Source organism: Macrobrachium nipponense, chromosome 2 (assembly GCF_015104395.2).
Source record: "Macrobrachium nipponense isolate FS-2020 chromosome 2, ASM1510439v2, whole genome shotgun sequence".
Lineage (NCBI taxonomy): Eukaryota > Metazoa > Arthropoda > Malacostraca > Decapoda > Palaemonidae > Macrobrachium > Macrobrachium nipponense.
Genome location: NC_087201.1, coordinates 114,338,397 through 114,359,935, shown reverse-complemented (window position 1 = coordinate 114,359,935; position 21,539 = coordinate 114,338,397). Strand labels below are relative to the sequence as shown.

Genomic DNA, 21,539 nt, shown 5'->3' with positions numbered 1-21,539 from the left:
CAAACGAGGGCTTAGAAGGTACCCCAGATGAATGGCCTTCAGTTCCTTTACGTTGTTGATCTGGGTGTTCCTTAGCTCTTCTAACCATATCCTCAACACTTCTTATTTCCCTAGAAGAGCTCACAATGCAGACCTGAAGCATTAGAGTAAAAGTCCAGATCGGAGTTCAACGGTAGAAGGGATTTCCCTTCCTGAAGCACAACCACCAACTAAGATCCTGTTTGTTCTCTTCCATAATGGCACAGATGAAGGAGTCCAGTTGGGACTTCTTGCTTCAGTTTGCCTTTAGAAAAAATTGCAGTGGTCTCATGTGCAACATATCCAACATCACAAATTTTTCCACAGAGCCCAGGGTTCCCAAAAGATATCCGCTGTATGGCTGAGCAAAGCCGGAGCGACAAAAATTTCTGGACTGTCTGAAGGCAAGAGGCAACTCTTTGGGAGGACAAAGAAGCCTGAAAAGCTAGTCTAAAATCATTCCTAAATAGAGAATCTTCTGTGTAGGAGCCATCTGACAGACGGAAGATACTCCTCAATCTTCCTGGCTAATGCTCCAATTGTCCAGCCAAGAAAACTGTGTACTTCCAAAACCTTGAAAATGTTTTTGGTCAAGTGGTCAAACTCTGAAGAGAATAACATGATCTGAGGAACGGAGAAAGCAGCCAGACAATTCATATCCACAAGGCTGAACAAGTCTCCTTGGGAGGAGGCAGACATCCCAGAGAAGGGGGGGGGGCCCTCCCAGGTAGAACAGAAAAGGTAACTCCTCTTAACTAGCTTCCCAGGAGGAAAAGCAAAGGTGGCTTTTCCTAGTTCTCTCCTAGAGGACAACCACTTCACAAAGAGCCTTCTTAACAGAAGATTAAAGCATCAACTTTGGAGGAGCAGTACAAATTGACGGAGTTTTCGTCATCAGGATAATCGACATAGGAGAGGCTGGATCCGCAGGAACAGAGAAATTTGAGATATTGTCAAGGAAGTACCCCAACAAAGCAGAGTAGGCCGAAGTAGGGCCAGAATTCTGCCCACAATCCTCCTCCTCAGACGAAACAGGAGAAAACAAAGAATCTTCAGGCTTGGTGATAATTGGAGTTTTCTTCAGCAACTGGCGAGTCTTCTTGCACCGAAGAATGTGATTGTTGAAGAACAGGCTGGAGCCGGCACAGCAAAGCTGGCGCCTGGAGTCCAAAGTCAGAAGTCGAGCTGACAGCAGCAGGAACCTAGCGTGTGAGAACACAAGTTGAATGTCAGAAAGGGGAGGTAGACTGGCTCTTGGGAGCCAAGAATGGACGATCTGGAAGAATGGATGATCAGGAAAAGAAACGGCCTCCAGGCTGTCCTGAAACAAGGAAGGTGGATGAGTCAAAGACGCAGATGGCGGAATAGCGAAACTGCACGAGGGTTGAGGACTGACAATAGTGTCGTTAGCCCTTTTTGGTTGGAGGCGAAGAGCTGTCTGCACCAGCAGAGTGCCTTTTGAGTGGGTGCAAAGAGACCTCCCAGCAAGGTTGGCAGCTTTTTGCTCAGACTATTGTCTTTCGAATCTGACAAAAGGCAATGTGCGCAATCCAATGAAAGACAACGTGCACTTAGAGATGCCTTTACAACAGTGCTTTGCTGAAGCCTGGGAATGAGCAACAGGACTTCTGGTATGTCTTCTCTCTGGTGTGGGGGAATGGGACAGGGACCTTTGTCTAGGAACATGAGTGGGACGGACAGCCACCTCCTCCACTACACATCCATTAAGATGTCTTTCCAGTGGCTGTCTGCCGATATCTGAGACCGGCAACAGGCTTGACAGAGGGGGGGTGACTACCCATGGGCAAACCCAACCAACGTCCCTTGGACTTCTAATGTGTCTTCTCCCCGGTGCAGGGGAGAGGGACTAGAACCTTTTACCTAGGAGTGTTGATGGGATGGATAGCCTCCTCCTTGACACTAACACAAGGCACAGCACTAACACTTGACTGTTGATTTTTTTTTATAAAAGCACTGAGGGAGGAACCCAACTCTATCACTGCTTGGGCCAAAAAATCGAACTTACAATCGAAATCTCGATTAAAGGGCGGCAACACCTTCAAATTAGTCTTACTTTCGGCTCTAATAGCCGTTTTCCTCTTCCCATCTTTATCAAGTTTTTCCAAATGAGAACTAAATACCTTCCACTTTTTCTTATCCCAATCCTTGCATTCTGGACAAGTGTTACTTTATGGTAATCCTGCCCCTTACACTTGATGTGCGCTGGCATTCTGGACAAGTGTTACCCTTATGGCAATCCTTGCACGAAGAATTGATGCATTTAGTATGAGAATCATAGCAAGGCTTGGATAATCTTGTCTCACATCCACGAGAGCAAAACCTAACACCTGAAATGCAAGCATCAGACATATCAAAGCTAAAAGTAAAGCTAACCAACGCTTTAATAGTTACAATTGAAATTCAAGTACATCACCAAACTGAAACAAAAAACCATAAAAAAAAAAAAAAAGTCTACTGCAGAGAAAACTACCAATGTTGGTCAGGTGCCAGCAGCAACAAAATTAAAATCTCTCAACCTAGTTGTTCCTCCAGGCACCCAGAAAGTGGGTGGGGGTGGTTACTTTCACTTAAAACAGTTAATCAGCACTACAGTAAAGTTTAAATTTTTCGACTGCCGTAGGTAGATGCTTTTAGTTCTATAATTACTTGCTTAGTTTCTTATACAAAAGTACAGTATCAAAAAGTACTCAACTAATAATAACATTAATGATATTCAAACTTACTGGAAAACAATACACAAATAGAACAAAATTCTTACCTGAACCCAAAGTGTATACAATGGACTTGGGAGTAACTGCACAATCCTCTGCTGCTCTTTCTTTGCATCCAAGCGTAAACCCAGAGATTCCTGCAGTGGCCGGGTTGCCTGAAAGCACAAACACCATATACATGCATTTTTCAATAGCCTTGATAGCTCTAACTTTACCAGTTCCTAAAAAAATTTTCTTATATATAATGGCTGATGGTAAGATGAGAACAGTGGTGAGTACAGAGTAGTTAAGTATTTATGGCATAATTAAGGGGTAAACACATTTTTATGTGAATTTCAATTCAAATACTACTGTCACCTTTCAATTAACGCGCGGGTTACGTTCCTGGAGAGCTCGTGTTAATTAAAAACATTTTACAGGCAGTCCCTGGGTTACAACGGTGGTTCCATTCTTGAGACATGTCGTAAGCCGGAACATCGTCAAAAATCCTAAGAAATCCTTACTTTTAATGCTTTGGGTGCATTGAAAACTATGTAAACTGCATTCTTATGGCATTTTTCATCATAAAAACCTTCAAATATTGATTATTTTGCATTTTTGGTGTCATATTTCATCTGTCAGATGGGCGTTGTAGGCGTCGTAACCCTGGAACATGCGTTGTAACCCTGGAAATAATGACTGATGAATATAATTGAAAAGCGTTGTAACCTCGGAACGTCGTAAGCCGAGACCGTCGTAACCCGGGGACTGCCTGTATTTAAAAATACTTTTCCCATAAGAAATAACAGTAATAAGGGGGAGGGGGGGGGTTACATTCCTGGACTTCGGGAACTCCGTACTTTTTTGCTAAGTACAACCAAACTGGATAACAGCAATTTCCATTTGCTTGTATTTCAACCATCATATGTTATAAACGACGCTATGTACAATAGAACTGATATATTTTTATGTAAGCTTGTATTACGATGAAAGCAAGTGAAAATAGCGAACGGAATTATTTTTTTTTTTTTTATGCAATAATCATGCTCCCAATGCAATCTGTTGATGAAAAAATAATTTAGTTCACAACGAGACTTATTCAAGTCATATTTTGACTTAAAAATTCATTGTATAACGAAAAATGACCTTGTCTCATATAAGTAAAGTATCTAGATATAATCCTTTATGCTAACTAGAAGCAAGAAAATTCACACAGAATTGAGGTAAATACAGCAAATACACTCGTATTTGCCATCAGCTGATTTCCAAACCAAAACATTGACATCTGTGTTATTATTTTATAAATATACAATAATATGAGAATACATACAATATTATGGATACAGTGAAGTAATGTAGAACTTTTTAAAAGTTTTGTGGAAAAGATGCATATTTGTTACATTTTGTAATCATAAGTAGCCATCAGCAGCCAGACATCGCTCAATTATGCTGATGTCGGAATGAAACTGATTCTTGTTCCGTGGCCACTTATTTTTTATATTTATTTATTTTTTTTTGCACTGAATTATCACAGTCAGAATGTACTAAGCCTCCAAATTTGGTTATATTAATTACTGTATCCGTATCATGTTGTATAGAGTATACTTAGCTATAGTCTCCGACGTTCCCGACAGAATTTCAAACTCTCGCGGCACACGCGACAGGTAGGTAAGGTGGTCATACCTTACCCGCCGCTGGGTGGCGGATGTACGAACCACTCTCCCGTTTGCTTGTCAGATTTTTCTCTGTCGCGGGAAACGATAACAACTGTTGTCGGTTCCTCTCGATAGTTTTTCGATTCTCGCTTGCCTGGAGTTAATTTGGACTTCTTTGGTGACATATTCGCTTTGTTTGGCTTGGCATACTCTGATTGTGGACCGGTTTGATTTTGATTTGGATTTTCTTTAACGAGTCTGACCGAGATTCAGTAGTTAAAACTTCGGTTTTGTTTAGGGTTTGCGTGAATGAAGGATGTAAGGTGAGGTTTGGGAGCCGAAAGCTTCGGTAGACCCCCACACGGTTTGCATGAAATGCAGGGGGAATGAATGTTCTTTTGCTAACCCTTGTAGTGAATGTAAGGGATTGAATGAAGAAGAATATAAGGCTCTCTCTTCTTATGTTAGGAAGTTGGAACGTGATAGAGTGCGTAAGGCTTCCTCTAGAAGTTCTAGTAGATCTAGAATGAGTGGAGTTGGATGTGGATCCTAATTACTAACGTAGAATTAGAACCTTCTTCCCAAGTTGCAGCCCCTGCTCCCCGCACCGAAGCCAAAGATTCGCCTTCGGAGGCAGCAGCTCTGAGAGCCACGATTCTTTCTATGGATCAGAAGATTCGACAGTTGGAAGGTAAGGAGAGTGTTAGTGATCAGTGCAGTGTCCCCCAGTGTTGTGGAGGGTGCGTCTGACCGGCTCCTTAGTGCCTCTAGGCCTAGACCTCTTCCAGACTCCCAGTTCCAGTGGAGTAGAAAGTCGAAAGCCCGCAAGAGGGCTAGGGAGAACCCCCACCGGTCAGGCGTCCCCTCGGCAGATCCTGAAGTACGCTCCCAGGCTGCCGCGGATCGCTACAGAAAGGAGAAATTCCCTACGCCATGCTTCTCCTCTTCGTCTTCTCCCTCTCCGAAGAGAGTTGGAACTCCCTGGATGCGTCGCGCCGTTAAAGAGGGCTTGGAAGGCTCTCCCTGCAGTCCTTTGGCTTCTAGTCCGGAGGTTTTCCCGGAAGAATCGTCGGTGGAGGCGAAGAAATCCAAGAAATCCTGTGATCGTTCTTCTTCTCGTGCTCCTCGCTTGGCGCCTGCTTCCGAGGAAGAACAACAAGATTCTCCTACGAGAGTACTCGCGGGACTTCAAGCTCAGATCACGGCGCTAGCAGACTCTCTAGCAGTTAGATCACGTAGGAAGAAGGACGTTTCTCTTCCGATCAAGAGATCTAGGCGCCGCTCTTCAGAGGATCGTTCTCCTCTTTTTAGGCGTTCTCCTTCATATGGGGAGGTTTCGTATGAAGGTAGGGGCTCACGTGAGCGCCCTCGCTCTCCTGGCTCTCTTTCGACTTCAAGGCGCCAAACATCGGTAGGACGCTCTATGGAGAAAGAAGTTTTTTCTCCAGATTGGATTCCCGCTTCGGTAAGCGCACTGCACCTGCTCATCACGCTATTTCTTCAACTCCCTCGCGTGAGACTTCTCCTCAGCAGCCTCAAGATCCTAGAAGGCGCCCTTATACAAGTAGCGTTCTTCTTCCAGATGTCACTCTCCTCGAGTGTCGGATCGTGACTTCTCTCCTGACAGGCCGTTCAGAGTCCTGGTAGGAGTCGTTGTGCAGATAGACGGCCTGCTGTTAGCCGCTCCCCGCAAGGTAGGCGCCAAGAGGCCTACTGCACATCGATCTCCTAGTAGTGGGGGGGCGCTCGTCTCTTTTAAGGCGTCATACTCCTGATTATTCTCCTCGGGGCAGACAACAAGAGTCTTTCAAGCGCCCTTCTCCGTGTATGCGCTCTCCCGCTTCTAGGCGCACTACTCCTGACCGTTTGTCTCTTGGTATGGCAACCAGGAATCTCTGAAGCGCCTTCTCCAGGTAGGCACTCGTTTTAGCTTTGAAGCGCCCTTCTCCTGAATGTTACCCTCTTGTTAGACGTCAAGAGTCTCGCAAGCAGCCTTCTCCTAGTAGGCGCATTTCGCCTTCCAGTCGAACTTCCGTTGATCGTACTCAACTGGACAGGTATGGAGAGCCGCGCAAGCGCTCTGCTCCCGATAGACGCTCTTCTCCTGGCAGCCGCTCGCCTCAGGATAGGCGCAATGAGTCTAGTAGGCGCTCGCCTCCTCGTAAGCGCCCTGTGGATGTTTCCGAGGATTCTCGGAGTAGGAGCCCTACCTCTCCTTCGGCTGAGATTCCGTCTACCTCGAAAAGGGAGTCTCATCGTAGACAACCCAGATCTTCTCATCTTTCTCCAGTGGATGTGAACTCTTCTAAAAGAGGGCGTTCTCCAACCTCTCGCTCAACTCCTACTAGGATCCCTTCGTCACCTAAGGATCTTCCGCGCTCGCCTCGACAAGACGTCCTAGAAGGTTCGGATGAGGAACCAAACACTTCTGCTGCTGTCTCTTCTTACAAGAAGCTTACAGAGCTACTTTTGCAAGTTTTGGGGATTACCCTTACTCCTACGGCTCCTCCTTCTCCTCACTCACTTTTTTCAATGGCGAAGACAGCGAAGAGTTCTTCTGTGTGAGGATGAAGCCAACTCTTTCAATGAAGAAGGCACTGAGGAGTTTTGGTTCCTGGATGGCTTCCAAAGAAGAAGCGGGGAAAACGATGTTCGCTTTTCCTCCTTCGAAGTTATCAGGACGCGCTGGTTTCTGGTACGAAACAGGAGAGTCCTTAGGATTGGGTCTACCGTCTTCGGCTGATTCGGATTTTTCGGCGCTGGTAGATTCGACAAGGAGAACTGCCCTTAACTCTGCTAAGACGACTTGGGCAATGAATGAATTGGATCACATGCTAAAAGGCATGTTTAGAGTGCTAGAAGTATTTAACTTCCTTGATTGGTCGTTGGGGGTCCTAGCCAAGAAAACTGAAGTGCCAGAGTCATTTTCGCCAGAAGATCTCGTGTGTGTTTTGTCTTGTATGGACAAGTCTGTAAGAGACGGAGCGAGTGAAATCGCCTCCCTGTATGGGGCCGGGATCGTGAAGAAGAGGTCTGTTTATTGTTCCTTCTTAATGAAGTCTGTCTCCATGCCCAGAGGTCTTCTTTGCTGTTTGCTCCTCCGTTCTGCTCAGTTGTTCCCTAACATCTAGTGCAGGACATTTCGAGATCACTTTCGGCTAAAGCCACCCAGGACCTTTTGGCACAGTTGGCAAGAAAACCTCGCCCTTCCTTCCCTACCAAGGCTAAGAAGGAAAAGGCAAGTGATCGAGAACTCTTTCGAGGGGCGTCTTCATCAAGAACCTCTACGTTTAGAGGTCGTAGACCTTCAAGAAGGGGTAAGACTTTCGCCAAGTCTGTTAAAGCCCCCAAATAACTTGCAAGTCCTTCAAACAACGGTGGGCGCCAGACTCTTAAGAGTTTGCAGAAGTCTGGGCCCAAAAAGGGGCGGATCCTTGGACCCTTTCTATTTTGAGGAGAGGTTACCTCATACCCTTTCGTCGAAAGACCTCCCTTGACGACCATACCCAAGGGAACTGACGGCCAGGTACAGAGACCCCATCATGAATCAAGCTCTCCATCTAGCAGTAGATCAGATGCTGGAGAAGGGGGCGAATTGAACTAGTGACAGACCATCATTCATCGGGCTTCTACAACCGCCTTTTCCTAGTTCCGAAGTCCTCAGGGGGATGGAGACCGGTGTTGGACGTAAGCGCCTGAAACTTCTTCGTAGAAAAAGAAAGAAGTTCACGATGGAAACGCCTTCATCAGTGCTGGTAGCACTTCGTCCAGGGGACTGGATGGTTTCCTTGGATTTACAGGACGCTTACTTCCACGTACCGATCCATCCTTCCTCGAGGAAGTTTCTCAGATTCATGATGGGGGGGAAAATTTTTCAGTTCAGGCTCTGTGTTTCGGCCTCTCGACGGCCCCTCAAGTGTTCACGGAGATTTTGAGGAATGTGGCTCAATGGCTTCATTTGAAAGGGGTGAGGATATCCATGTACCTCGACGATTGGCTAATAAGGCCAATTCAGAAGATCGTTGTTTGAAGGACTTACAAGTAACTCTAGAATTGACGAGGGCGTGGGACTTCTCGTCAATTTCAAGAAGTCGTCACTAATTCCCGAGCAAGAGTGTGTGTATACTTCGGGATACAGATGAACTCTCTGAGTTTTCGGGCTTTTCCCTCTCAGGAAAGGATAGCCCGAGGATTCGAGAGAGTAACAAACCTTCTTAGGGAAAGAAGTATGCACAGTGAGGGAGTATGATGAGTCTGCTGGGGACGCTCTCCTCGCTGGAGCAATTCGTTTCCCTAGGAAGGTTGCACCTGAGACCGCTCCAATTCTTTCTTCATCGGAATTGGAGTCGTCGTTCTCAGGATTTGACGCTTCTCCCTGTCGTTATCCCAGGATGTCAAGAAACATCTCTTATGGTGGACAGATCCCAACCTCTTTGCGAAGGGAAGGGAATGTCTCTTCAATCCCAGACCCCCAACCTGGTGTTGTTCTCCGACGCGTCGGACACGGGGTGGGGGGCAACTCTGGGAACCAGCGAAGTGTCAGGTACTGGGTGGGGGACCAGGTAGCCTGGCACATCAACAGAAAGGAGTTGATGGCTGTGGTTGGCTCTGAAGGCTTTCGAGCCCAAAGTCAGAAGATCGGTAGTGCAAGTCAACGCGGACAACACTACAGCTCTGGCATATATCAGGAACAGGGGGGACGCATTCCTTCTCCCTGTACGAGACAGCAAGAGACCTTCTTCTGTGGGCAGAAGAAAGAGGAATCAAGCTTCTCACCAGGTTCGTGCAGGGAGAAAGGAATGTAAGAGCAGATCTCCTCAGCAGGAAAGATCAGGTCCTTCCCACAGAGTGGACCCTTCATCTGGATGTATGCCAGAGCCTGTGGAAGTTATGGGGCAGGCCACACATAGACCTCTTTGCCACGTCAAAGAACAAGAGGCTGGATCCTTACTGCTCTCCGATATCGGATCCAGAGGCATTAGCAATAGATGCTCTTCTTCTAGACTGGAGCGGACTCGACGTCTACGCGTTTCCCCCTTCAAGATCCTGGGGCTAACTATCAAGAAGTTCGTAGAGTCCGATTCAACGAGAATGACCTTAATCGCTCCCTTTTGGCCGGCCCAAGAATGGTTCACAGAGGTACTGGAATGGTTGGTGAACCTTCCAAGATCGCTCCCGCTAAGGAGCGATCTACTCAGACAACCCCACTTCGACAGGTACCACAAAAATCTCCTCGCTCTCAGTCTGACTGGCTTCAGACTGTCCAAAGTTTGGTCAGAGCGAAAGGATTTTCAGCAACAGCTGCTAAAGCAATCGCAAGAGCGAGGAGACCTTCCACCTTGCGTGTATAAACCAGTCAAAGTGGATGTCTTCAGAGTTGGTGCAAGAGGAAGAACATTTCCTCTTCCAGTACCTCTGTGACCCAAATTGCAGATTTCCTTATTTTCCTTCCCAAACGAAGAATGTCATCTTGTTGTGTCAACTATTAAGGGATACCGAAGTATGTTTGGCTGCGGTTACTTCGGCATAGAGGCTTAAATATATCCGATGATAAGGACCTGCATGATCTTATTAGATCATTTGAAACCATTAAGCGTCCTCATGTAGTACCGAACTGGAATCTAGACGTAAGTTCTATTTAAACCTACAATTCCTTGGATCGTCTAGATTCGAACCTCCTGGCTTAGCCTCTTTCAAGGATCTGACGAAGAAGGCTATCTTCCTTTGGCCCTAGCTACAGCTAAGAGAGTGAGTGAGCTCCAAGCTATTAGAGGGCAATGTAGGGTTTAAGGAAGATTCTATGGTGTCCGTTTCTTCCAAGTTTCCTTGCAAAGAATGAAAACCCATCACGCCCTTGGCCCAGGAGCTTTGAAGTTTGTAGTTTATCTTTTCTAGTAGGGGAAGAGCCTGAAAGAAATCTTTGCCCTATGAGAATTATGAAGTATTTCCTTAAGAGGAAGGAACAACTTAAGGCTAATCAAGATGTGCTTTGGTGCTCCGTAAAGGACCCCACTCGGCCCATGTCGAAGAATGCTCTTTCCTTTTTTCTGAGAAGCCTTATTAAAGAGGCACATGTTGCCTGTAAGGAAGAACATTTTAGACTACTGAAAGTGAAAGCTCACGAGGTGAGAGCCATTGCAACTTCGCTTGCATTCAGAAAAAATATGTCTGTGCGGAACTTGGAGGCGACTTTTTGGAGATGCCAATCGGTTTTCGCAAACTACTACCTACGTGATGTAAAAAATCACATATGATAAATGCTTCGCCTTGGGTCCTTTCGTATCGGCGGATTCGGTGCTGGGGCAGGGAGCTGAAACTTATCCTGAGTAAATTTTTTATATGTTACCCTATATTTTATATTGGTGTTTTTTGGTTGTCCAAAAGAGGTTGCAAGAGGCACCTCTTTTTGTCGTAACATTAACCCTTTGTATTTTGGTTAGGTGGTCTGGTGGGTTTTGGCTCCTTGCAGAGGTAGTGGTAAGGATCTGTTAGGTAAGCGGACAAGGTCCCTCTAACAGGATCCGACTTGGATTCTACCACAATAGGGGATCACATATCCCAGTGGTAGATCCGAGAGTCTTTCAGCATCAGTTCACGTCCTAGCTGTAGCTCTCCAGGCAATGCAGACTCAGAGACAGTATCTATGAAGTCTTCATCCTGAAAAGGTGAGAACCAAGGTTTTTATATCCTACAACATTAGTTGTTTCCCGTCTTATCTGTATTATTTAGCTGTCTCTTACCCTCCACCAAGGGTGCCAATCAGCTAAGTATATATCTGTCAGGGAAGTTCATGTACAAAAATGATATTGTTAAACTACAATAAAGTTTTGTACATACTTACCTGGCAGATATATACGATTAATGGCCCACCCAGCCTCCCCTCAGGAGACAGGTGGAAGAGAAAAATCTGACAAGCAAACGGGAGTGGTTCGTACATCCGCCACCCAGCGGCGGGTAAGGTAGACCACCTGACCTACCTGTCGCGTGTGCCGCGAGATTTGAAATTCTGTCGGGAACGTCGGAGACTATAGCTAAGTATATATCTGCCAGGTAAGTATGTACAAAACTTTATTGTAGTTTAACAATATCATATTATTGGATACAGTGAAGTAATGTATAACTTTTTAAAAGTTTTGTGGAAAAGATGCATATTTGTTACATTTGTAATCATAAGTAGCCATCAGCAGCCAGACATCGCTCAATTATGCTGATGTCGGAATGAAACTGATTCTTGTTCCGTGGCCACTTATTTTTATTTATTTATTTTTTTTTGCACTGAATTATCACAGTCAGAATGTACTGAGCCTCCAGAATTGGGTTACATTAATTACTGTACCGTTCATGTTGTATAGAGTATACTTTAAGCTAGGCTACTGTATTTGTATGTATACGATATACCTTAGTATATGCTAGGTTAAGGAAAATATCTGTAATATGTAGGTCAGACGAAAAAGAAAAAGTGCAAAATCTTTCACACTATTAATAAAGTGTTTCACTTTATTAATAAATACAATACACAAAGTCTTTCGCTTTACTGATAAATAAAAAAATACATACAGTGAACTGTGCTGTCTTTGTTTATGTTGATGGCCGTCGTCTGCAGAACTGATGTGACGGTGATTTGGAAACGCTTCTGAACCAATTCGTGTTAAATCTAGAATTTTTGCATTTTTTAAACATTTCTGAATATTTTCTAGCTCGTGTTAAACATGCATTAATTGTTGACATCAACTTCTTATGAGATGACAATACTATACTTCTCTACATACACCAAGCAAAAGTAACATGGAATAGCAAAAATGAATTTCAATACTACAAAATATAATATATTAAATATTTACAAACTGGGAAATATAATATATTAAATATTTACAAACTGGGAAATATAATATATTAAATATTTACAAACTGGGAATTGGCAAGGAAAGCCGACAGTAATGGTTACTGTGAACTGGCAGGAATTACAAAGTTTGATTCACTGAAACGAATAAAAAATGCCAAAAACACGAAGGTAATTTGTAACATTACTTAAGTCACCACACTCCACAATGACAATAATTGGGTAACATGTAGATAAAGATACTGAAAGTCAATAGATATTTAAAAGAATCACTGAAAAAATACCATGATTCATATAATTCTAATCAAGCCCCAGTAAGACCAATTAGAAAATGACAAATTTCTAAATTGTATTTTACATAGCTAACAAACTTTCAGTCATAACAGCAGAATAAATCTATGAAAAATTAGTCAAAATTTGTCATTTGTTCATACACGGAACAAACCTTTGGTTTTAACAGTAGGATAGACTCACACTTGGAAGGAAGTATGAGAATCATGAATCGACTGGCAGTTTGACACACCTGATCATTCTTCTTAGAAATAAGAATTCTAAAGAAGAAGACCTAAGCCTTTGAGATGTTAGGTTTGTCGATATCCGACACTCAGCCCACTGGGTTTAAGAGGTGCGCCAACAGCCGATTTTAGAGGAATTATCGATTTTTAGGTATTAACGGATTAGAACTAGTTAATGTCTAAATAGCTTCTCATTAGACGAGTCGGTTACATGCTTGACTACCAATCTCAGGGTCCAGGTTCGATTCCTCGCTCAGCCAACATGAAATCAGAGGTACAGAGTCCCCCCGGGTTACGATGGGGTTCGGCTTACGACATTCCAAAGTTAAGGCGCTTTTCAATTATAATCATCAGAAATTATTTCCAGGGTTACACAACGCATGTTCCAGGGTTATGCAAAATATTCAATATTTGAAATTTTTTTTATGAAAAAGGCAATAAGAATGCAGTTTACATAGTTTTGAATGCACCCAAGCATTAAAAGTAAGGTTTTCTTACGATTTTTGACAATGTTCAGGTTTACGACGATTTTTGGCTTACAATGCGTCTCAAGAACGGAACCCCTGTCATAACCCGGGGACTGCCTGTATTTACTTCTGGTGATAGAAATTAATTTCTCGATGTGGTTTGGATCCCAAAATAAGCTGTAGGTCCTGTTGCGAAGTAACCAGCTACAGTAGTTCCTAGCCATATGAAAATACCTTATAATACTGGCCAGCCCTAGGAGAGCTGTTAATCAGAAACTGTTAATCACTCATTGATCTGGTAAAACTAAGATATACAGTAGAGCCTCGGTTCTCGACGCTAATTTTCCAGAAGGAGCGTCGAAATTCGATTATTTCGAGAACTGAATCAAGTTTTCCCATAAGAAATAACTGAAAATGGATTAATCCGTTCTTGACCATCAGTTATTACCCTAACCTTGCCTTTTTATACATTACATTACATGTAAATTACAACTAAATAAGTTAAAAGTTAAATAAATATCATGTTAAACGTATATTTATAATTTTAAATGTATAATATAGTATACAGTATAAAAGAAAACTGGCCTGGGTCCAACCAATTGTTGACCAAGCGCCATAGGCTACCTAGGTAAATAGTAAGTAGAACGTAGTGTAGTGGGTAGGCATAAAACGTGTTGCTAACATAATAAAAACATTGAAAAGCAAGTCTAATTATTACAGTAAATTAATAAACTATTAAAATTAAACCCAATTTATATTTATCAAAAACTTACACAAATTTGCCTACAGTAAGTCAGCATTTAAGGATGTAAACAAACCATAGTGCAGCCCTGGTGGTTTACAGCGGGACTATGGTAGTAAACAAACCATATCGTCGCTATAAGCCTAGAAACGTTTACATTCTATATTAATTTATGGTAAATCTTTACGGAGTCGACTGCAATACTGTATACAAAATCGCTTGAAAATTATCTTTCAGTAAATGTTATGATACTAACGAGTTTGTTTCGTAAATGTCCTTGTAAAAAAGGTGCATCTTTTACATCAAATTGTCCAATATCAGGGCTGGTTTCAAGCTTATTGGACTTTGACAATTATTATGGTACTGCAAGGTACATATATACGTACGTATAAGTAAAAGAATCTTCTTAATTTCTAAAATTACTATACCATTACGTACCAGCATCTCTTGAGTTTAATATCAAGCTAACCTCTTTTTTACGAGGACGCTTATAAACCAAGCATACAGATTGCGTTCGTTACCGCGCACGCGTTACATATGTAAACTGTGTCACTAACAGATCTCACGTAAACATTGACGTCTTTTTACAGTAGACATAAAAGAATCATCTTAATTTCTATAATTATTCTATACCATAAGCTAAGGCTAGCCTCTATACCAGCAAGCTTGAGAGAGAGAACAATAAAAAAATAAATAAATATAAATAAATAAATAAAAATAGAGAGAGAGAGAGAGAGAGAGAGAGAGAGAGAGAGAGAGAGAGAGAGAGAGAGAGAGAGAGAGAGTTAACAAAGCTTAAGATTGCGTTCGCTACCGAACGGCACACGTTACGTATGTAACAGTGGTTTCACTACCAAATCTCACACGTAAACAATGACGTATTTTTACAGTAGACATAAAAGAATCCACTTAATTTCTATAATTAATGTATACCGTAGCGGCTTCTGAGGTAAGCTAAGGCTAACCTCTTCTTTACCGGCAAGCTTAAAAAGCTTAGATTGCGTTGCTACCGAACTGAACATGTTTCGTATGTAACTGGTTTCACTACCAAATCTTACACGTAAACTGACGTATTACAGTACGACATAAAAGATTAGTCTTAATTTCTTAATTACTACGCACTTAATATGGCATAGTGGCTTCTCTGATTTAAGTTATGGCTAACCTCTTCTTTACCGGCAAGCTTAACAAAGCTTAAAGATTGCATTCGCTACCGAACCGCACATGTAACCTACGTACGTAACATTGCCTTCACTCCAAACCTAACACTTAAATACGTATTGCATTTGCTACTGAAACGCGCGCCTAAAATGTGAGCATGGTTTTAGAATAGGTCTACGCTTGAAAAAAATCAAGCAAGGGTGCTTGATTAAATCTTTTTTTCGCTCATCACTTTCATGCAGAGGAGAGGATAGACAAAACTTAAGCTTTATTTTGGAGTTGGAAATGATGGAAACATTTTGAAGAAGGAAAATGCGAGATACCATGTAAACACTTTTCCATTATTTCAGAGATTAACAATAGCAAACGGTTTGAACATAGATAGCCAGTAGTAATGTTGGGACCCATGATGAATCAAAAGGTAACTGCGTATAGAGTTGATACCACCGAAAAAGCAAACAAAATACGCGCAAGTTGTACGAGACACGACATGTTTGAATGTTGGTAAACAATAGCTGCGGACTTTAAACAATGCTGAGTGGCGTCACCAGTGTTACCAGCCGTTTTGCTAAATTATGCTAGTCCGGTCCAAGCAAGAATTTATGCCAAATATGGTGCAATTTTGTGCCAGAATTATGCTATTAATCTATCATTATCTCATTTCTCTAATACATTTGAGCTAAAACAACGATGTAATGGAAATTTAAAACATTTATATATTAGGTGAAATGATACAAAGTGACGAACAGACAATATTATAACTAATAATTTGATGATCTTAACATGGTAGCAAACTTGAAATAAAACACCATTTTTCTTTAATAGATCACATACGCAATCACTAGTATACTATTTGACCAATGTGTGAAGATCACACATACAAATGTGAAAAAAACATACAAATTTTACTTATTACTGCATTATTATCATGCCACTGAGAACCATTTTTTTTAACAGGTCACATACACAATTAATAAATACTTGAAAATGTGTGAAAATTACTTTTAACTCATTTGTTAGTGCTGCTTTTGAGGCAATTTCACTATGAAGATATATATATTCACTATAGCTGTGTATGAAATTGAGGAATTTTCTGCATTTTATTTAAAATTTTAGTGAAAATACATTCTAAAATTGTACTAGAACCCTAAGTGTGAAAGAAATTATGCTAAGCTCCAATTCTTGCATCAAATTATGCTAAAAAACATGAAATTATGCTACATTTGGTAGCACTGGATGACGCCAACTAGCGGCGGCTGGCGGAAACAGTTTTGTTTACAAACATCATATGGTCTGGGGTCGGAAACTGGTTTTTTGGTTGAAAACAGATACAAATTTTATTGGAAATTTAGTGGCGAAATCCAATTATGTCGAGTTCTAATACTGTCGTGAACCGGGGCTCTACTGTATATACTTTAATTTAATGTCTAAATAAACATGTCCTGCAGTATTATTGACAACATTTTTTGGTGGGTTTTATCATATCTTTGTTTACCACACTTACCAGATACCAGACTGTGAGTGGTATTGAGTGAAAAATTGTCATAAAATTTCTGTGACTTTTTAGGTAGAAGCGAGAAATATACTTTCCTACTAAAATATACATTATCCAGTGTAAAAACTGGCTCTTTCTCTCTAAAAAAAATATATCAAGAGTAAATATGTATCTATGTATCTCAATTATCGCCCTGTGATATTGCCCTGTGAGCAACATTGAGCAATAAATTGTTGCACAATGTCTATATGACTTGCTAATTCTGGATAAAGTGAAAAATTTACATTAATATTTCACTAAAACAAACGATTTTCTAAGAAACAGCTGGTCATTACCTAGAGAAAATATCAAATAAAGGTAAATATATATTTATGTATTTCAATACTACGAACCCCTCATAGTGGTTTGTTTGTTTGTATGGTGTTTTTACATTGCATGGAATCAGTAGTTATTAAGCAACAGGACCAAAGGCTTTATGTGACTTCCGAACCACACTGAGAGTGAACTTCTATCACCAGAAATACACATCTCTCACCCCTCAGTGGAATGCCCAAGAATCAAACTTGTCACCACTGAGGTGGCATGCCAACACTATACCGACCCCGTCACAGAGGCGGTTCCTCATAGTGTTCCCCCCATATTCGCGGGGGATGTGTACCAAACACCCCCGTGAATAGTTAGAGCCACCACTAAAACTGCTTATAACTGCCTATCTTGAAAGTTCAGATATCAAATGTATACCTTAAATAACATCCTACTTTAAATATACCTAAAATTACTAACCTATTACTGTATTAATCTTTGATGTTATATTATTAATAACATTTCAAAGTCATCTTAAACATTTTACCATTAAAAATGTATACCTACATCCAATAACACAGAGAGAGAGAGAGAGAGAGAGAGAGAGAGAGAGAGAGAGAGAGAGAGAGAGAGAGAGACGAGAGAGACGAGAGCATTGAATGGCAACATCATATATCTGACCATCAAGAGTGAAATTATGAATTATTCCTGAGACACAGGAGAGAGAAGAGAGAGAGACTAGAGAGAGAGAGAGAGGAGAGAGAGAGAACGAGAGAGAGAGAGAGAGGAGAGAGAGAGAGAGAGAGATTATCTGTATTTGAAAGAGTGAAATGGAGAGGTTATTGTAGTATTTCTTTAAATACTATCACATATGATTTTTGTAATTATAGTTATATTATTATTATTATTATTTGAAAATATTAATAAACATATTATACATACATGTACCATAAAAATCTCTCATCTCAGTAGAGAGAGAGAGAGAGAGAGAGAGAGAGAGAGAGAGAGAGAGAGAGAGAGAGAGAGAAAACACACTCCCTCCCCTCCTGTCACATTACTTGATATATTTGACAGCTGTTGGTCCTCAGTTTGGTACCTGGAGTTCGAAAGAAAGATGCGTGGAAGACTGGGATTTCCTTCATTCTTACATAATTTTTAAATTTATAAACTAAAATCTTACTAATTCACTTTAGTATTTTCTTTAATGAATTGATTGCTCTTTACATTTATATTATTTGAAAATTAGTAAATTATTTATTTATCATACAGAAAACATACATCTCTATAAGGAAGAGAGAAAATTATTATTGTTAAGTGATATAATTTAATATTATTAAAGTTACTAATACAGTATTGATCCATATTAATATTTTACAATTAGTAAATCATTTTTGTATCATAAAAATGTATTTAGTCATGAAAATAACATCAAAATACACTAATTTGGGATTATTTATCGTCGGAAAAACCCCGCGAATAGGCAAATTTCCCACAAATAATGGGTAGATAAGGTCCAGAGAGAAATCCGCAAATCCGGAGAATGCGAATACGGGGGGCCCACTGTAGTTGTATTACAGATGTATAATGCTAACTAGTATACATATAACATTTGTATTTCTTGGCATATTTTTTCTGTGTATCTTTGGAAATATAAAATTATATAAGGGTAGGTAACAATAAATAAACATCTCCATATATGAGTGTGGTTCTCATCCAAGTATCTTTTTGGATTTTTGTACTGTTTAGTAAATTCACACAATTCCAATGACACAAGCAAGAGAAGTATAACCCTTATAAGTGACATTTCCACTACTGAATGTCATTAAGTGGGTACGAAAAGAGGTACACAAATGACTGGAAGACTCGCCTTGGAGAGTAACATTGGAAGAACTTACAGATCTATGTAAGGGTTTTGTTTTTTTACAGTATTAGTGATATTCCATTATATAGGATTAGCAAGTTGATTTTACTGCCATGAGTTGAGTTCTTATGGTGTGCCATAGGGTGCTTATGGCACCGATAATTGGATTATGGTGCCATAAATTGCTGGGTTTCGGTTAATGGCGGTTTTCGCTTATTGGCACAAACCCCAGGCATGGAACCACCACCGATGACCGAGGGACTGTCTGTATATAGTTCATATAGATATACCAGTGGGTTTAAAAATTTTTTTTTTTTATTCAAAAAACCTATCCAATGGTGTTCTGTCGAAACATGCTGGCGCACTACAGGATCAACAGAAGAATGGCTGCTTGTGAGCACACCCCGGCAGTCTCCCTTGGTCCTCTGGTATGTCTTCTCCCTGAGGCAGGGGAGCGGGACAGGGACCTTCGTCTAGGGAAACTGGTGGGACATACAGCCACCTCCTCAGAAAGCACTGCACTAACACTTGGCACTTCATTATAAGAATTAGCCTTTTCTAGAAAAGACTTAACCGAAAAACCCAACTCCATAACCGTACTAGCAAGAACATCAAAATTTTTCTTGATCCTACATTCGAGGCTGGCAATGGCGTAGGGAGAAACTACATGTGAAGCTGGTAAAGGAGTTAAAGGAGCAGGAGAAGGAGGACTCAAGATTGTGGCTAGAGGAGGAGGAGGAGGAGAAAGAGACAGGACAAACTGGATCTGAGGAAGACACAGAAGAGGCTACACTAGCTTTACTTTCAGCCCTAGGAGCTGCCTTCCTCATCCTATCCTTTACTAGTTTATCCGAACGTGCAATAAAAACCTTCCACTGATTGTCACTCATATCTTTACATTTGTCACAAGGCGATTCACGAGTACACTCAGACCCAGTACAATACACTTCAAGTGTGGGTCGTAAATAGGTTTAACCTTCAATCTAGCCTTGCGCCCTCCAGCACAAAACCTAACACCTGAGAAGCTAGAATCTAACATGACAGCCTAAATGCCACAACTAATTGCAATTAACCCTTAAACGCCGAGCCGATTTCCGAAAGTGTCTCCCATATGCCGGCGGCGTTTGCGAGTGAGCACCGAAGCGGAAAAAATGTTTTTTTTTTTCAAAAAATCACAGCATGCTTGATTTTCAAGATTGAGTTCATTTTTGGCTCCTTTTTTTTGCCATTGCCTGAAGTTTAGTATGCAACCATCAGAAATGAAAAAAAAATCATCATCATATATAAATATTGGAATATATGACAGCATGAAAAAAAATTCATATATAATTGTATACAAATCGCGCTGTGAGCAAAACGGTTAAAGCTAATGAGTTAATTATTTTTTCGTTGTATTGAATACTAAATTGCAATGATTTTGGTATATAACACATTGTAATACAATCAAAGCAACACAGAGAAAATATCACAATATGATGCATGAATTTGTAATGTGTGGACATTCAAAACTGATAAAAGCTACAACCATGGGTTGTTTTTGGTTGTATTCTACATGAAATTGCACACATTTTCATATATAAAACTTTATGTAACGGCTAATATAAAGGGTGCAAACATTACGACAATCGGACAAAAAAATTTCTGATTTTTTCGGCAGTTACCGCATGGACGTAGGAAAAGTTTTTTTTTTCTTCAAAAATTCACAATAAATCAAAATATTGTGCTAGAGATTTCTAATATGTTGCAAAATGAAGGAAAATGATTGAATATTACTAGAATATAAGAGTTTTAGTTTACAATTGCGTTTTTCGAGGCAAAGTTGACCGAAGGTTGAAATTTTGGCACATCGTTATTTATATGAAAATATTTCAAAACTGATAAAAGCTACAACCATGGGTTGTATTTGGTTGTATTCTACACAAAATTGCACAAATTTTCATATGTAAAACTCTATGTAACGGCTAATATAAAATGGTGCAAAAATTATGTCAAAAGTGATGAAATAATTTCCGAGATGTGTCGCTGATGCTTTTCAGTGCGAGAAGAAAGAAATTTGCGCTTGCGCGCCTGGGTAACGATTGTAAACAAAACAGCAGTTTGATCCGTGAACTCCCAGCATCCCTCAAAGAGTGTGATTCAAAAGTTTTTGCCAAGTAGGCCTATAACTATTTTTCCAAGAATTTAAAAAAAAACTTTTTTGCGTCGACGTTTTATACGTCAATTCGGCACCCAACAGACAATTTTCGTCGACATTTAATACGTCCAATCGGCATTTAAGGGTTAAGCTAAATGAAATGTATGCAACCAACTAGCAAAAACATTTAATTGAATACTTCACCAAAATACGACAGTCAAAAACTATCCAGTAATGACGAAAAAGTCTGTACCGACCACTGAAGTTAACCAGAAGCCAGCAGAGAACGAATTGACTACACCTGGTCTGTTGTACCTGTTCCTCCCTCGAGTGGCAGGAGATGATGTCACCTACATTGGCGATGGCAGGGCCATCGCAAAATTTTGAATCTTTTGTCAGCCTTGTAGGGAACCTACAGTTGTATAATTATTCGGTAAGACACTACAATAAAATTCTATGAACAGAAAAGTTTTTCTTGAATGCCAGAGAGGAACCTATACCTCTGACATCATGTGCTCTAGCCTGCACAGACTCAGTGACAGAACCATCAGGAGAGGAGTACGTCTGCTTAGTCGCCTCACATATCCAGAATGAAAGGGTGTTCTTGGAAACCTCTTTTCTGGATCAACCAGTGCTA

At 40.9% G+C, this 21,539-nt stretch overlaps 1 protein-coding gene across 1 annotated transcript in view; it reads right to left on the bottom strand.

Moving 5' to 3' along the window:
• The window catches only part of LOC135220919 (THO complex subunit 5 homolog B-like), a 255,615-nt gene that overhangs the window by 148,668 nt on the left and 85,408 nt on the right, over positions 1 to 21,539 (bottom strand). The window contains exon 6 of the mRNA XM_064258553.1: positions 2,798 to 2,905. Within this exon, the coding sequence (XP_064114623.1) occupies positions 2,798 to 2,905 (108 nt within the window). The remainder of the gene's footprint in view (positions 1 to 2,797; positions 2,906 to 21,539) is intronic.